This window comes from Glycine max, chromosome 3, assembly GCF_000004515.6.
Source record: "Glycine max cultivar Williams 82 chromosome 3, Glycine_max_v4.0, whole genome shotgun sequence".
NCBI lineage: Eukaryota > Viridiplantae > Streptophyta > Magnoliopsida > Fabales > Fabaceae > Glycine > Glycine max.
In genome coordinates, this window is record NC_016090.4 from 10,721,043 (window position 1) to 10,737,799 (window position 16,757).

At 35.3% G+C, this 16,757-nt stretch overlaps 2 protein-coding genes across 2 annotated transcripts; one reads left to right on the top strand and one right to left on the bottom strand.

Moving 5' to 3' along the window:
- Window positions 1-2,684: 2,684 nt before the first annotated feature.
- Window positions 2,685-6,355, bottom strand: LOC102666619 (protein MAIN-LIKE 1-like). The gene is made up of 3 exons (XM_006577427.2): window positions 6,239-6,355; window positions 3,327-3,548; window positions 2,685-3,224 (listed from the first exon to the last, which is right to left on the bottom strand). The coding sequence occupies exons 1-3, from the start codon at window positions 6,353-6,355 to the stop codon at window positions 2,685-2,687; spliced, it is 879 nt and encodes a 292-aa protein (XP_006577490.2).
- A 2,818-nt stretch (window positions 6,356-9,173) lies between these two features.
- On the top strand, window positions 9,174-12,356 carry LOC121174549 (floricaula/leafy-like protein FL1). The gene is made up of 4 exons (XM_041013902.1): window positions 9,174-9,362; window positions 10,691-10,756; window positions 11,967-12,081; window positions 12,265-12,356. Exons 1-4 carry the CDS (start codon window positions 9,174-9,176, stop codon window positions 12,354-12,356), a joined length of 462 nt encoding a protein of 153 aa, XP_040869836.1.
- Window positions 12,357-16,757: the final 4,401 nt, after the last annotated feature.

Below are 16,757 nucleotides of genomic sequence, written 5' to 3' on the forward strand. Positions count from 1 at the left end.
GTATTCTAACAACGTTTTAAAATTTGAAATTATTGAGCTAAAATCTGACGACGACGTGTTGAAGGTGTTGGTAGAGTCCAATTACTGGAAACAATTTGTGCCAATAGAAATTTTGGCTCTCTTTAGTAAACCGGTTATGGAAAATGAGGACGAGGTCGTTACGCCGTTGCAGGATTGAATGCTAGTTTTATTTTGCGGTGTTTCATGTGAATTATATTTGTGTCCACCATGTTCAACTGAATGTAATGTGTTAGTGTGTAAACAACTCTTTGTCGCTTTGTTTACGATTATTGTTGTTTGTAAGTGACCCATTTCTTATGTGTATTATATATGAAAAATAGATGCTTAATGTCGTTGGTACTAATTAATTGTTTTTCTAACTTTTATGACTAATTAATTGTTAAAGTATGTTATTATTATAGTAATTGAATAATAAATTTATATAATTACTTTTTATTTTAAAAAAATAAATAAATAATAATTTAATTTTACTTTGAAATCTTATGAAATTATTTTTCCTTAAAGATAAAAAATCATATAAATAAATTTAAATAATTTCATAAATAAATATTTTACCGATTAATCTTTATATTATAAGCTCGTTAGAAACACATAAATAATTATATATTAATAATAATGATTCAAACTCAAGATGTCTCACTCCCTTCTTTCTTTCTTAATTATCAAATTAATCTTATAACTCTTACTTTTATTCTATTTATAATACTTGAACTGAAAATGTTAATTAAGAAAATTCAAGTTTTCGTTTTTGTAATTTAAACAATAGGCATAACTTAATCACTTATTTTACTAAAAATTAAATGATAAACCCTTTCAATCTTTTTTATATATAACTTAATGCATTGGTTTGTTTTCCAAGTTTTATTTTTTTAGTTATTATTTTATCTCAAATTGACATAAAATGCGGGGGAAGTGATTTTCTTGATTTCACTTTTTTCCTTTTAATTTCTTAAGAAATTAAATCATTTTTTTGTTGGATAATTCAAAAATAATAAATAATTTATGTTAATAAAAAAATGGAGTAAAAAATATATTTTAATTAGTATAAAATATTTCTAAATAACTTATTTATTTATTTTCACTCTCTTTTCCATTATCCCAAAAGGGTAAAAAGAATTTTATTCATTTCTTTTATTTTATTCCTATTTATTCGAATATTATATTTTTTACTATATTTTCATCTATTTTTATTCTGATTTTTTTTCTCTATTTTGAACTCATAATCTAAATCAACTTAAAGAAAGTAACTTTTCTTCAAAATCTTTGGAAAAAAAATTCACATGTAATTTTTTTAATAAATTACAAATTTCTGTCTCCCTAGATGAAATAATATTATTTTTTAGTTTCTCCAAAGCGGGAGTAAATCACCTTGTTTCATTATTTTATCTTCTCTATTTTATATATTGAAAAAACATTAATTTTATAATTTTTAGTTATTTACCTGTATCTTGTTTTATTTGGATAGATAATTCTTAACTCTCTCTATGTACGTGTGTGTGGTTTATATATATATATATATATATATATATATATATATATATATACACACAGAGAGAGAGAGAGATTAAAAATGCTCTAAGTATATGTGTCTTATCACATATATAAAGGAATACTAAAATTAAAACTTTAAATACAATAAAAATGTATATCCTATTATATGCGTCGTCTTTGTCGCGACCTAAGAATTCCATCTGCGGCGTCACCCCTAGCGATCCTGAGGCAACGAGCCATGATGTCATATAACTCAGTGCCTTCAGTAACCATCCTGAGGTTGATGACCCGCTCCAAATCCTCAGTGATCGCTTGACATCCTTGGTAGTCAACCTGTCACAGTCAAAATAACAAAGTTAGTATCAAATTTTAAAAAAAAAAAATTATGAAAAATTACACAATTTTAGCTTACCACTGAATGCGTAGGGAGATCGGACGCAACTGGAACCTCCAGGATAGGTGGCTCAACGAACTCCTCATCATGTGGGGTAGGCGGATGTCTCAGCTCAGCACCGTCCTCGGTCGGCGTGAAGAACAGGTGCGAAATCCAGAAAAACCAATCCATGTAGTCTAGTGCTACTTGGCCAAGAACTACACAGATCTCCCCCGCGGGCACTAGATGGTCTGAAAAGTGTAGGCACCGGTCGTCTATATCAAGACCCATCAATGAATCACAAACATGCGACGGAGGGACGGTCTGAATGTACCTGAACTGTCGAAGCACCCGCTCTAGTCGAATGTAGACGACTATCTGGCCCCATCTGAGCTGGTCCGTGTAGGATGAGATCAAGTCGAAGCCCCTAACTCCTTGGTGCTCTGCATAGGGCATCCAACACACGTTCGTGACAGTCAGGGCTTCTATATGTGCCCGGTATGGGGCTCCCTTGATCCCCGCCATATGTGCCTTACTCGAAAGCCAACTGGAGGAATATGGGCTTGCCACAACATAAGCATCATCAACGACACACTGATGCACCATTGGAAGGTGCTCGTATATCCAGCACTACAAACATGAACTCAACATCAATAAAAAAAACATGTATTTCCTCCTAGTTCAATTTAAATTATAAGTAACACAATATTTACCTGAAATAATGTAATGTAACCGGCCATCTACAATGTAGGGGTCTGCGACGCTTCATTCAGATGGTTGTACAAGTGCACCAATGCTGCTACTCCCCAAGAGAATCCCCCTGGCTAGGCCAGGTCCCTAAAAGCCTCCAGGTGCATGACGTGAACATGTGTTGCACTCTTGTTAGCGAAAAGAGTGCTACAACCCACCGTCTGGCCCGACACCTGCTCTGGTACACCTCCCAAAGCCAGGACAACCGAACATGAGGCCCAGATGCCTGATGGGTCTCAGCTCTAGCCTCCTCAGGGATGACCTCAAGCAGCTCTGTCAACAGCACGACTGCGTCGGAAGTAACCAGTGGCTCGAAGCTTTGCAGTGCGCCAGTGATGGGAATATGTAGGAGTGACGCCACGTCATCCAGAGTGATCGTCAACTCTCCTACTGGCAGGTGGAAGGTGCTGGTCTCCCTATGCCACCTCTCAACGAAGGCGGATATAAGTCCAAGATCAGTGGTGATTATCGAACACATGATCAGTGGACTCAATTCGGTTGCCGCAATCATGCCTTCTATCTCAAGCGCTGGTCTCCCAAATTTATCTACTTTTCTACCATGGGAGACCAACTTCAGCTCGTGTCGTTCCTAAATTGAATAGCACATAACAATTTATAAAAATGTCTATATAAAAAATAATCCAACTATAAATAATTATCATATAATTACTCAACGTCAAAATGTAAGTACATCTCCACTCCAAATGCTATGTGCCACGTGCTTAGCAAAGCCAGTCAAAACTGATGGGTCGCGTGGCCCACTAGGGAATCCCTCATCAGTAGCAGGTGACCCTTCACTACCATCAGTAGCCACTCCCTCTGCATCTGCAGCATCGACGGTGCCTGTCATCTCTGGAGTAGCGTTAGACACATGAGGAACATCCTCATTCAACTGAGGCACATCCTCAGGTGTCTGAGTAACATCCTCAGTCACATGAGGAAAATGAACCAGTTGCCTATGTACTGAAGTAGTAGGCCTACGTCGAGGAACTTCAGGTTGATGCGCATCCTAACTCATGTCTCTGCCTCTACCAGTTCCTGAGGCACGACCTAACCTTCTTGTTCTAACCATGATCTGAAATCATGAAGAACATTTACTTTTTTTTGGTAAAATTAAGTATTAGTATAATTTGTAACAAAGATTTGTCATTACTAATTTGTTCAAATACAAGTTTTGTATGTTTCTTACTAATTTGGTCAAATTAAGTTTTTTAGTACTCAACCAGTTCCTATGTGATATTTATATTTCGTTCCTCTCTTATTGTGAGTCATTTTTTGTAGATATTTACATGATGTTATCTACATAACATGCTTTGTGCAAGTCATGTCCATCGTCTCTGGAAAGTTCTGGTACACATATCTTGTGGTAAGGCCCATAATTTGTTCACATATGTGGTTTTCTTTATGAATATGGGTTTTGTTACTGTTAATGTTATTGTTTTGCATTTTGTCTAATGTTCTATAGTTTTTTAAGCTATGGTTTTTCTCCTTTTAATTTTGTTTGTCTAACTCTTAATCAACAATATGCATTTGGTATAGTTATGCTATTTCAGAGTATCTAGAATTCAATCATGAATCTGAATCTTGTGCTTCATTAGCACATGAGATCACATCATAATAGACTTTAGTTTATGCCAAAGAATAAGATACTTATGTGTAGGGATAACATAGATGCATTCATGTCTCAGCCTTGACTTACGTCTTATTCAAACTTTTTCATAACTTACAATTAAAGCTAATTAATTTTCTCATTTAAGTAGCTCTAGAACTCATCAATGACTCAAAAAGACATTGTGTTTCATTTCATTCACTATACGGTAGGGGTGTTTTCTTTTCTTTCCTTTTATTTTCTTGGGACATTCTTCTTCTAGATTCTGGCTCAAGGTTTGAACCAAGTAAGTAGTCAAAGGAGAAAACACACCTTTTCAATTTTAATAACTAGGCCAGCTTCGCTGCTAAGCCATGATAAGCACTTTGTAGTCAGTGCCAGGGAGGGAAGAAAATGTCAATCCCATTTGTTACTCAATACCTATATTGAATTGAATACATATTAGCATGAATTAAGGTCTGTCTTATTTTGTATCTGGAAAACTTGATTTGCTGTCACTACTTGCTTGTGCTCAGATTTTTTGTAGAAGTCTGATGAAACAATAGGGGAAAACATGGGATTCTATCTTAATCTCAAACGCAACGTAAGCCAATGTTCTTTCCCCACTTCCCTATTACATTAGGCTTATTTGGATTCCATTTGAAGCATATATTTATATTAATGAAGAACAAAAGCAGTGGTCATGACCCATTTTATGTTTTTTGCTTTCCCTTGATGCTGCTATATGCTAAATCATAGCAATGGTTGGTAATTTACAACAAGAGCAAATCTAGCTATTGACTTGAACAGGTGTTTCGGCTAAAACGGTTTCTGCTAGGACATAAAGGCATAAAAAGAAAATACAAACAGGCAAAAAAGCCTTCATGGATGAGGCCAATGGCATATGGTTATCAAGTGGTGGAGCATAACATGGCCAGAGATGGTTCTGATTATTCAGTTGTGGCACAAAGAGAGGAAATGGATCAAATAGAATTATGGCATTTTGGAATCTTTGACGCACTAATTGGAGACAAAGTTACCAATTACATGCAGTCTTATTTCTTTTACGCACTAATTGGAGTTACCAAGTACATGCAGTCTCATGGATAGGTTTATATATAGTTGTGTTTCTGCAGATATATTTTCTTCATTTTCTCTATGAATAAGTTTTGTTGGTGTAATAATGCCTTTTGCTTACCAGAGTATCTCCAGCTAAGAGTTAAAGAAGCTATAACATGTTAACTTTGTAATATAAATTCAATTTGTCATTTCTCAGATACATATACACTTTGTAATAGCAAGTTAAAGAAGCTATAACATGTTAACTTTGTAATATAAATTCAATTTGTCATTTCTCAGATACATATACACTTTGTAATAGCATGTTGCTGCGGAAGAAGGTTCTTCCGCAAGAAAGATTTCCTTCATGCGGAAGAACCTTCTTCCGTAGCAACATATGGAAGAACCTTCTTTCGAGACTATGTGCGGAAGAACCTTCTTCCACAACTTCACATGGAAGAACCTTCTTTCGTAGGCAGGATTTATGAACCACGGAAGAACCTTCTTCCGCACGTTCACGCAAAAGAACGTTCATTCGTGGTTGACAAATCCTACCTGCGGAAGAAGGTTCTTCCGCGTGAACGTGCGGAAGAATGTTCTTCCGCCTAAATGTGCAGAAGAATGTTCTTCCGCATGTGAAATATGCCTCGTCTCCTTTGTGCGAAAGATGGTTCTTCCATTGGTTCACGCGAAAGAACATTCTTTCGTCTGTTCACATGGAAGAACCTTCTTCCGTATGCGTTCCGTTAGACTCATACGCAAGAAGTTCTTCTGTAAACTCATACGGAAGAACTTCTTCCGTAAGCAGTTATACTTACGGAAGAACTTCTTCTGTACGTATAACGTTTAGGATTCTGCATCCATTAACGGAAGAACTTCTCCTAACCTAAGTTCTCTAAGGTATGTCCTCTACCCTAATGTTACAGGCCATTAACGGATGGGAAGGTGAAACTAACCTCAACGGCAGAGAAGAAGCAGAAAAATGCAGCTCCAAACGGCCACGAACGGAGAAGATGAAGACTCGCGGAGGAGAGCAGAGGAGCGCGGCAGAAACGGAGAAGATGAAGACTCATAGAGGAGAGCAGAGGAGCGCGGCAGAAAGAAAAGGAAGAAGGAGAACGCGTGAAAAAATGTTGGGTGCGTAGTTTTCTTTTTAAATTTATTTTTTAATGAAGGGCATTTTAGTCAATTCAATTGGAGTGCTGGGTGCACCAGTAATGTTGCTGGGTGCACCTAGCAATTCCCCTCATACAAACAGGTCCCAAAATCTAGTTCTAAAGCTCGAATTAGAGCTTGCCATGACTAGAAAGGTTTATTTCGCTGCATCATTTGAAACCAAGGAATGAACTTGTGGTCTAAGTGAACAACTGCAATTGTGATTCTATCCACATCTGAGGTTTCATAATATTCAAAGAATTGCTCTGCCTTGAAAATCCACTCTAACACATTTTTTCCATCAAATCTAAGGAATTCAAACTTAACATTTCTAACCTGAAATGGTCTGCGTATTGAGTTTGAGGTACCATGTGTAGTGGTTTTGTTGAGCAACGCTTCTAAGGCTGCTTCAATCCAATCTAAATGTGAAGTATTAGCCATTTCCAACCATACTTAGCATGACAGTGTTCAATTGTCTCCAAAATGCATTTGACATCTGCCTGTAAATTACTCATGTGTGTGTTGTCTGCCATGGTGAGATGACAACACCAATGTAACGATGCTAGAATATGAAAATTGTGAGGTTATTGATTCATCTATTTATCAATAATCCACTCCCAATGTATGAATTAGGAGGAATAGTAACCAATTACAATGACGGAAGAACTGATAGAGAAGGAGTAGAATTTGAGAAGAATGAAGATAACAATTATCACACTAATCATGCCCCTTCAATATTCCCTCCCTCTTACTTATAGAGTCTCAGCATACAAAATCTTTCTATCAGGAATTCGTTAGCCTTTGCCTCATGCTCTTTCTCACTTTCGGATCTCTAACAAATTCTTATCCTTGCTATCCTAATTCTCTAGCCACATGCCTATTCTGACTTGGCTACTTCATTACACATAGCTACCTTTTATATAACAATAATGATAACCAAATTCATTTCTCCTCAAGGTTGGACTAAACATAGCATTTACCTTTTTCTCCGTATTTCCATTTTCTCTCTCTATTTGATCACTTTCACGCCACTTTATATCTACAAAAGAGATACTTACTCATTTTGCTTTCATCTTTACATTAGCTCAATTCACTATTTCTTCAACCCAATAGAACTATAATAAATAAATGTTTAAATATGTTTTTGGTCCCTGATATATACCCGACTTTTGCATTTGGTCCCTAATAAATTTTTCCTTTGAATCAAGTCCCTAATATTTGGAAAGTTTTATCCAAGGTCCCTGCCATTAATCAAGATCTGTTAACTGCTTATGTGGTTGTTAACCGAACATGTTGGCATGCGACGTATGGTGTCACGTGTACTCATTGCCTGAATCGGATTACACGTAGGAAAAAAATGTTTTTTAGATTTACACTTAAATTTTTTTTCTCTTTTCTCTTTTTTCTTTCTTTTTTCAATCTGCCCCTTTGGACAACCTTTCTTTGTTAAGTGTTGATATCTCTTCTCCCTTAGAAAACCTAGCTCTTTCTCTCCACCTCCTTCTTCCTCTTTTTTGCAAGCTCTCCAAGCGCCACTGCCACCATCAAAAAATGACCCACAACACCAAACCACAAATCACAATGCCAACACACCACCATGGCGCATCCTATTCCATCATCTCACACCACCATCGTGCCCTTGTTCACATGCATGAACACGGTGTCGAAACTCACTACCATCGCTGAGTCTAAGTTGTGTTGCGATTGTTTCTGCGCAAGGACCACACTCTCTTTTCCTCCCTATCATCACTTGGTCCGGTTATTTGGAGGGTTTCCTTCTTAATTTGGGCAAAGATGAAATAGAAAAGTTTTTCCCTAAATTTAGTGTTTGAATGACGAAAAGGTTTGATTTTGCATTGGAGTATCTAACTCCGATAATCCCTAGATCCATACCTAACAACAAGCAATTTGTGTATTTTTTATGAAAGCTTGCTTGAGAAGCTTCTATGGAAGATGGATCTTTGAGCATCAATAAGGCCCTTCAATGATGATTTTCAGCCATGGAGTTGCAACGGAAGATAAAAGAGAAGAGGTGAGAGGAGGTGCCATCCACTAGAGAATAAGCCATGGAAGAAGAAGCTTCACCACCAAGAGAGTACCTTAGATAAGAAGCTTAGAGAGGAAGCTTCAATGGAGGAAGAGAATGAGAGAGACAGAGAGAGAAAAAAGTGGCATGAGAATGAAGGAAAGATAGGGAGAGAAGTTGAACTCTGAAGTGTGCCTCACAAGACATTCATTCATCAAAGTTACCACATACACATGCTTCTATTTATAACCTAGGTAGCTTCCTTGAGAAGCTAGAAAAAATTGATGTTAACAAAAATTGATTAACATCGGTTTTTTAAAAAAGCGATGTTAACATTACCACGAAAACTGATTAACATTGGTTTTTATAAAATAATTGATGTTGATGTTGGAATACTAAAAGCCTCTCTTTTGCTCGGGTGTTAACCAAAATTTTCAAAACCAACCCCTTTTCGTTCTTCGAATTCCCTTCACCGCCTTTATGCCTTTATCTCCACCCAAACAGTACCACACACACACCTTTGCACTCCTCAATTTCCAACCCTCATGGATCTAGACGCATTCACTACCAACCTATTCAAGTGGGACCCACGCACTGTCCTCCCGCCCGTGCCGCCAATGAACCCGGTGTTCCATCCCGCGAGGGCGGCGGCGCCGCGCAAGCTCGGAGAACTGGAGGAGCTCTTTTAGGCTTATGGCATCTGCTACTACATGGCGGCGAAGATCACCGAGCTCGGGTTCACGGTGAGCACGTTGGTGAAGGACGAGGAGCTCGACAACATGATGAACAGCCTCACCCAGATTTTTCGCTGGGACCTCCTCATCGGTGAACGCTACGGCATCAAAGCCGCCTGCAAAGCTGAACGACGCCATGTTGAAGATGACAACATCAAGCGCCTAGTAATAGTTCCTTCCCTAAAAAATGCATCCTAAAAGATTAATGACGAATTGCAAAATCATATCATATAATTCAAAAAAGGAATGCGTTCTAGTCGAAGGGGAAAGCTAGTGGGATAACAAACTCTAGTACTTATAAAAGAGCATGCAGGGAGTCAACAAGTTGGTAACAGATGTCCACCAAAGGGGGAAATGGAAGATATATTGTTCTTAAAATAAGATAATTAGTGATCCAATTATTAAAAGTATTTGTTTATGATATTCAGTTAAACAGGTGATAAGAAAATATGAAAAATTTATTATTATATAACATTAAGTAAAAAAAATAATTAAAAGTTATTAGAAAATAGGGTAGGTGATAAAAGTGTATTTCACATAATATTTTTGGGTTAACAATATAATTTATTTATGGATGAAAATTCAACTGTAGTTAGTTTGTGTATAATTGTTTAAGTTTAGGTGTGTTTGGAAAGTGGGATGGTTTGGTTGAGCTGAGTTTGGAAAGTTAATTTGAGAGGAGGTGGGTCTCGATGCCTCATAGTATGGCGTGTTCAGATTAGCTTTATAATGAGATTTATTAATTAATATTTTAATAGTGGAAATAAAATAATAAATTTTTTATTTTTTATTTTTATTTTTGATGGTATCACTATAATATTTGTGGAAGTAAAATTGATTCTTGTGTTATTCATGCACAGTAGTAGTAAATGATCAAGTGAGGAATTTATATTATGCACTCTTTTGTATCAACAAAGGCAGAGGTGGGTTTCCATAGGATGCAATCATGCTTGTTATTTATATTATTAGATTACCAAATTTGTTTTGATATGCCTCTTTCAGGATATTGAAGATTGTAGGGTACAGGTACATGTATGGTTCTGGCATTAAAGCTTTGGACAATTTAGTTGAGGAGTTTATAGGAAATAACTAGTTAACTTTTGAACAATTGAATTTTGAAGTCCTCAAGTATACATGCATCCAATTTCATCTAAATTTTGGAAGAATCACAATTAACCAATGATGATCATAAATTTTACAGACTTCGAAAGAAGGTTGAGGTGACTGAAGTCATTTTTGCCAAACATGCATAAATCATGATTAGAAAATTTTAGTACTATTTTATTTTTTAACTATGCATCTTATTTTTTATTGGGTGTAGAGTGGAATGCACGTGAAGAAAAATAATTATTGGTTAAAGTGATAGAAATGTTTCTTTTAGATATGTAATGTAAACAAAAACTAATAATAAATTAATAGTTAATATTATCGATAAAAAACTATTGTTATTTTAATACTAACACTTGACATTTTTTTTTTCCATTTTCATGCAGAAGAAAGAAAATAGCAAGAGAAGGAAGGATGATCATAATTTAACTCGAAAAAGTAAAGATAAAAAGGTACTGCTTCCATAAGGACCCTGGGACTCCTAATTTTAAGTTTCAACACATGCATATTTAAGTGAGAGAAATTTATCTTTTATAACCTACTTCTATGGGAAAATCCTACTTGATCATCTACAGATTGGTGTTTCCTTTTGTTATGAAGATCGCGAGCTGACCTCTGACCTCTGGACATGTGCTTTTGTAGATTGCGTATATGCCTGTGGAAAATCCACCAAATGTTGGATTAGCTCCTGCTTCGGCTTTAAGAATTCATCTGGAAACGTGCTTCTGCTTTTAGAATTCATTTGCAAACATATACACATCATTACGGGTCTGTTTGGATACAAGTCACAAGTGCTTTTGAGATCTTTTCTACTGAAAATATAGAGCTTTTTCAATAGAGAAGCTCTTAAAAGAGCTTCTAGCCTTGTATCAAAACAGGCTCGTACATATTGATATTATTAGTTATTATTGGGTTAGCTCCTGGCTGTACTATTTTTCCACCAAATGCTGCAAAATATTACTGAGAGAAGATTTGATATCCTTTTTGTTAATGGTCACCTTTTCTTATTTGCGTGGCAAGCCTATTTTTAGGCTTTTGAAATTTGTAAAGTTTATAAACTTATCTAGAGCTCATTTTTGCCAAAATACTAAAGAGAGCAAAATAAGCGTTGCTTCCACATCTTCTCACTAAACATGGTTAGCTCCCATGAAAATATTATCCCTATTTTCCAACTCTAATTGTCCAAAAGTATTTAAGCATTAAGTTATTCTGGCACCTTCTGTTGTTGGACTTCTAGAAGTTTCATTTCTAAGGAGCAAATTTGCTTGAATGTTTCATATGGAATTTGAGTTTTGCTTACGTTGTGTTCCTTTTACCCATGTAAGGATTTCTCAGAAAATTGCATGATGATGGTTTTATTGTTGTTTTAGTTTTGGAATAGACAAAATATTGTAAGTGTTAAATTTTCTAACTAGGAAAAAGCTAGCATGGCATGTTGTTTCCTCATTTTTGGCTTGTTAAATAGGGGATGGTTTAACATCTTGGCTGTAAGAAATATAGGAAAGTGAAATAGAGCAAAAGTAACAAAAAGGAAGAAAGCTAACGGAGTATTAGTGCATTTGTGAAATACTAGAAACTCTAGGTTCTTTCTTTATTCTAATCATATTCAGTGTGACTTTTAGATGCTTAGCAAGTGTTTTTCTTTTTTTTTTTTGTTTCTAGGAAAAGGTTTCTGATCCTGCAGTAAAGTCATCTAACTTCACTGCTCGATCCAATGTCTCCCCATATGCTCCACCAATGATTACAATGGACAATGATGATGGCATCTCTTATATAGGTTTAGTAACTTAGTTCCATACCTTGTGAATTTTTTCATAGCTTTGAGTGTTGTTGTTTGCAAACATGGCAATGCAGGCTTCTATGTCTCAATGTCTCTTAGGCACTTCTTTCACCTTTGAAACATCTTGAGTACTTGTGTTTCTTTTTTAAATGTTCAAGCTTCTGTTTTTTTTTTTTGCAGCAATTGGAGGTCCCACCGGTGACCTATTAGAGCAAAATGCACAGGCCTTGAATCAAATCTCCACAAATCTTTCCGCTTTCCAAGTGAATTGACGCTTGTTCATAAATTGAATTTCTGAATCAGAATTCTTATTTAAGTATTTGTATCAACCATGTGGCTCTCAGTGTTGGGCAATTTATTTTTCGTAGTTCTCTTTTGTCCTACTTTCTCTCCACGTCCTTCTTTTATATTCATTTCATTTCAGTTTGGTTAACAATATATATGCTTATTATTGAAATGACTAAATTAGGTATAAGTTGAGAAATTATGTCATTGTCTTTCAATTCTGTTTTTATGTTTTCTTGTCTTTGCTGATAATTCTTAGTGTATGATGTTGTTAGATGCTTTGGAAGCCATATTTGAGAGTGGGGTTTCTTCAATAACTTATCTGAAAACAACAAAACAAAGGGAAACTAGATGTGAACAAGTATATGCTTGAGTTATTTTTATAATTTATAATAATCATTATCAATGCATATTTTCTTCAAATCAATAACCAAAAAAATGTTTATTTCCAAATCAATACTGAAGCAATGTTTATAAATGCCTTAATTCTGAAATCAAGAACACATAATTAAGTTAAAATACCAATACAAAGAATGAAGTGTCATTACCTTATATTGACAGAATGAGAATAACATTTCTATGCTCAGTTTAGGACTGCTTACATAAATGCAGGTAATTGTACCCTGAGTATGTTTACGTTTTATATATACTTACTGAAAATTTCCCTTTATGCTTTTATTGTTTTGTATCTTGTGCTAATTGAATTACCTACATGGCATAGCAAATCTTGGGAGGTAGTGAAACACTGAAAGTGTGGAACTGATTACTTTTGGGATAGCTCATACTTCATAATGTCTCTGCTTGATGTTTAGAAAGTGGTGTTCTTGTTTATCAGTATCATTTCCATTCTTAGGCCATTTTTTGTGGCTGTAAACTTGACCTGTTATTTTTTCTGCTCTCTTTATTTTTTATTTCTAGGTATAGCAGAACATCAATCTTTTCTGCCAAACATTTGTAAATTACACCAAATTCTAGGTCTTAGACATATGAGTTAATTGACTTTATGAAGATATATAGTTATAATAATGGGGTCCTTGGGTCATTCTTTGTGACTTTAATGCTATTCTTTATGATTATGAAAAGAAAGGTGGATCTAAAAATGTAACTCATAGGGAAACTGAAGCTTTACGTGGGCAGTAGAAAATAAGTAACTTGATCTTGTACAAATCTTCATTGTTTTGAGCTTGATAAGGTAACATATTACTCAATTAGTTGAATGTACTAATGAGATTCATTTAAGCATTTCTTTCTACTCAACTAAAACAGGTTTTTTGTAAATGATTAACTGCCTGAAAATATGATTTTTGGCTAGAATTTCAATGCTATCTTTCTTAATGCTTTTCTCCCTTCTATTATATAATGATGCAATTTTTAAAAGTTCAATTAAAAGAAAGCACATCCAAAAACTATGATTTAAACATAAAGGGTTTTCTTTGGAGAAAATCATGGAAGGTTCTGGTTGGTTCATTGTAAAAATAAATAAAATATTAATTATTATTTTTTTGCAAAAAACAACATCGGTTGGCCTAAAACCGATGTAGAAAGTGCCTTAAAAACATCGGCTGGTCCAAAACCGATGTTGAAAGTGTCTTAAAAACAACATCGGTTGATCCAAAACCGATGTAGAAAGTGCGCTTTAAAGACACTTTATAAAAAAATCAATGTAGAAAATACTTTAGAATACATAATTTGATATCGGTTTTTTTAGAATCGATGTTGTTGTGTACCTTACAACATCGGTTTTTTTAGAACTGATGTTGTTGTGTACCTTACAACATCGGTTTTAACCAAAACCGATGTTGTTTTTGTAGTTTTTGGTTTTTTGTATATTTTTTAGTATACGACATCAGTTTTCGTAAATAACCGATGTCGTGTAGTGTATGTTAACATCGGTTTTCAAAAAACCGATGTTAACGTTGATAATGTTAACGTCTATGGTTTCAACATCGGTTAAAAGTCGATGTTGAAAGTTAAAAGTAATCAATGTTAAAAGTCTATTTTCTAGTAATATTTCTACAATCTTAGAAGAATATACGGGTTGTTTCACTATGATCACAATTTGCACCACAGCTTCTATCGAGGTAAATTCTTACACTGTATAAGACTTAAAATATATTTTTGAAATTATAAAATGAGCGTATTGTGATTTTTGTTTTTTTTATTCCTAGAAAATATGAAATTATTATTGTCTTTCTAAAATAAACGAATTTTAGACTTTGTCCAATCAAAATTTTAAATTATTTTTTCTTACCTATGTTTATTTTAAGCTAAATAAATAAAGTTTTTTATAAGGATCTAATCTAATATAAACAAATATTAACAAGTGTCCTAAGAGTACTACTAGTTAAGGAATTAAAAGTATTTTTTTTATTAAGAGACATAAATTTAAGCTTCTACTAATTTTTTTTGTGTTCTCTCATGATTTACACCTTAAAAACTTTTAGTGCCACCTAAGTTTTTTAAGACATGAAACTAAAAACAAAATACAGAACCTAGACTGTGCATGTGTGTGTGTGTTTTTATTTGAAAAAGTAACTATAAATTTGAATTTAAGTTATAATAAATGTTTTCCTATGATAAAGGATTCAAATTTTTAAACGAAGCTGAAATTTGAAGTTTAGGCGAAACTTATGTAAACATAAGCTATAAGTATTTTCGACTGAATATTTTTTTTTGGTTTTATTTGATAAAATTAGAGTATAAATTTGAATTTTAGTTGTTAAATGTTTTCCTATGAATCTATGATAAAGGAGAAATGACAAAGGTATTTTAAATAGTGATGGCTATACATCGTTCCTAAAAAAAAATAGGATTCATGGTTGAGCGCATGCTGAGGCTACCGTAAATGTAAAATAGGTAGATAGATAGTCAAAAAGTCGGTTTAAAAGCCGAATTAAAAGTTAGTGGTGTGAGTAGTGGATTTCGCACGGAGAGAGATGGTTATTGTTGTGCTTAGTCTTATAAATTAGTAAAGATGACCATTGAAAGGCATTAACCGAACCTTCGACCATTCAATCAATGAATTTTACTATATTTTTGTGCATTTTATCTTCAATTTGTTACTTTTCATTGCTTGTTGTTACAAGTAGCAATAATGAGTTACAAGTAGCCATGCCCAACGCGAATAACAACAAGGAGTTACCAACACTAAGGCCCAAGAGGCAAAGCCACACTCCCAGTCTTCTGAAGGATTTCGTGTTAGCGGCATTTAATTGTTCGCGTGTGCATGCAAGTGCATAGGAATTGCGTATGTATCTTCTAGAAGCTTAGGAGGAATAAGGAATATTATCTGTTAGCATTTTTTTGTTAGGACGTTGAGTAACAGAATCTCTATAAAATGTAAGAAAGCGCCTGTGAATAATAACAGAAAAAGCATTATCTTAGTTCTCCTTCTCTCTTGATATTTTTGTCTCTCCTGGAGGTTACTTGGGCCTCGAAAGCCAAGTCTAACATTGACGCTTTCATTCTCTCTACCATGGCCGAAGCTACGCGATCCAAAACCAGTGTCGATTGTTGGGAAGATGCCTTCGCGAAGCTTTCTGCATCTATGACTTTGAAGTTCGATGAGCTTCTTAATTGTATGAATCAATTGGAGACCTTGCATACCAATCCTCATGTTCCACCAGCGTTTGCAAGTCCTTCGTCCGCCACAACCGCAAATTCTGCTTATCGGCTGAAACTGGAGGTTCCTCGCTTCGATGGATCAGTCCTGACAGATGGATATTCAAGATTACACAATTCTTCGAATATCATGCAACAACAGACCATGATCGACTTACGATTTCTTCGTTCTACATGGAAGGTTTTGCATTAGCATTGTTTCAGTGGATGTATCGTAGTGGCCAATTGTCATCTTGGTCAACTTTTCTACATGCTATTCATGTGCGGTTTTCGTCTTCAGCTTATGAGGATCCTACTGGAGTACTGTGTAAATTGACACAATGTTCAATTGTTTCTGCGTATCTCTCAGAGTTCGAAGCTCTCGCTAACCGAGTTATCGGCCTCCCAGCGTCATTTGTGCTCAGTTGTTTTGTATCAGGATTAAGTCCCGCTATTCGACGGAAGGTGCAAGTCATGCAGCCTCACTCCTTGGCCCAAGCAGTTTCGTTCACAAGGCTCCATGAGGAGAAGTTGCTAGATAGTCATCGGCCGAGAGTTTGACCTTCCCTTACTACGACCTTTATCTCCCTTCCTTCACGACTTTCACCACCTCCAAACATTAATTCTCTGGAATCTTCTTTGCTTCCTTCCATGGCCAAGCCACGCTCCTCCACCATTCCTTTCAAACAGTTGACTCCAACGGAATTAGCCCTTCGCCGAGAACAAGGTCTATATTTTAACTGTGATGAGAAATACTCTCGCGGACATAAATGCGCTTCTTCTTTGTT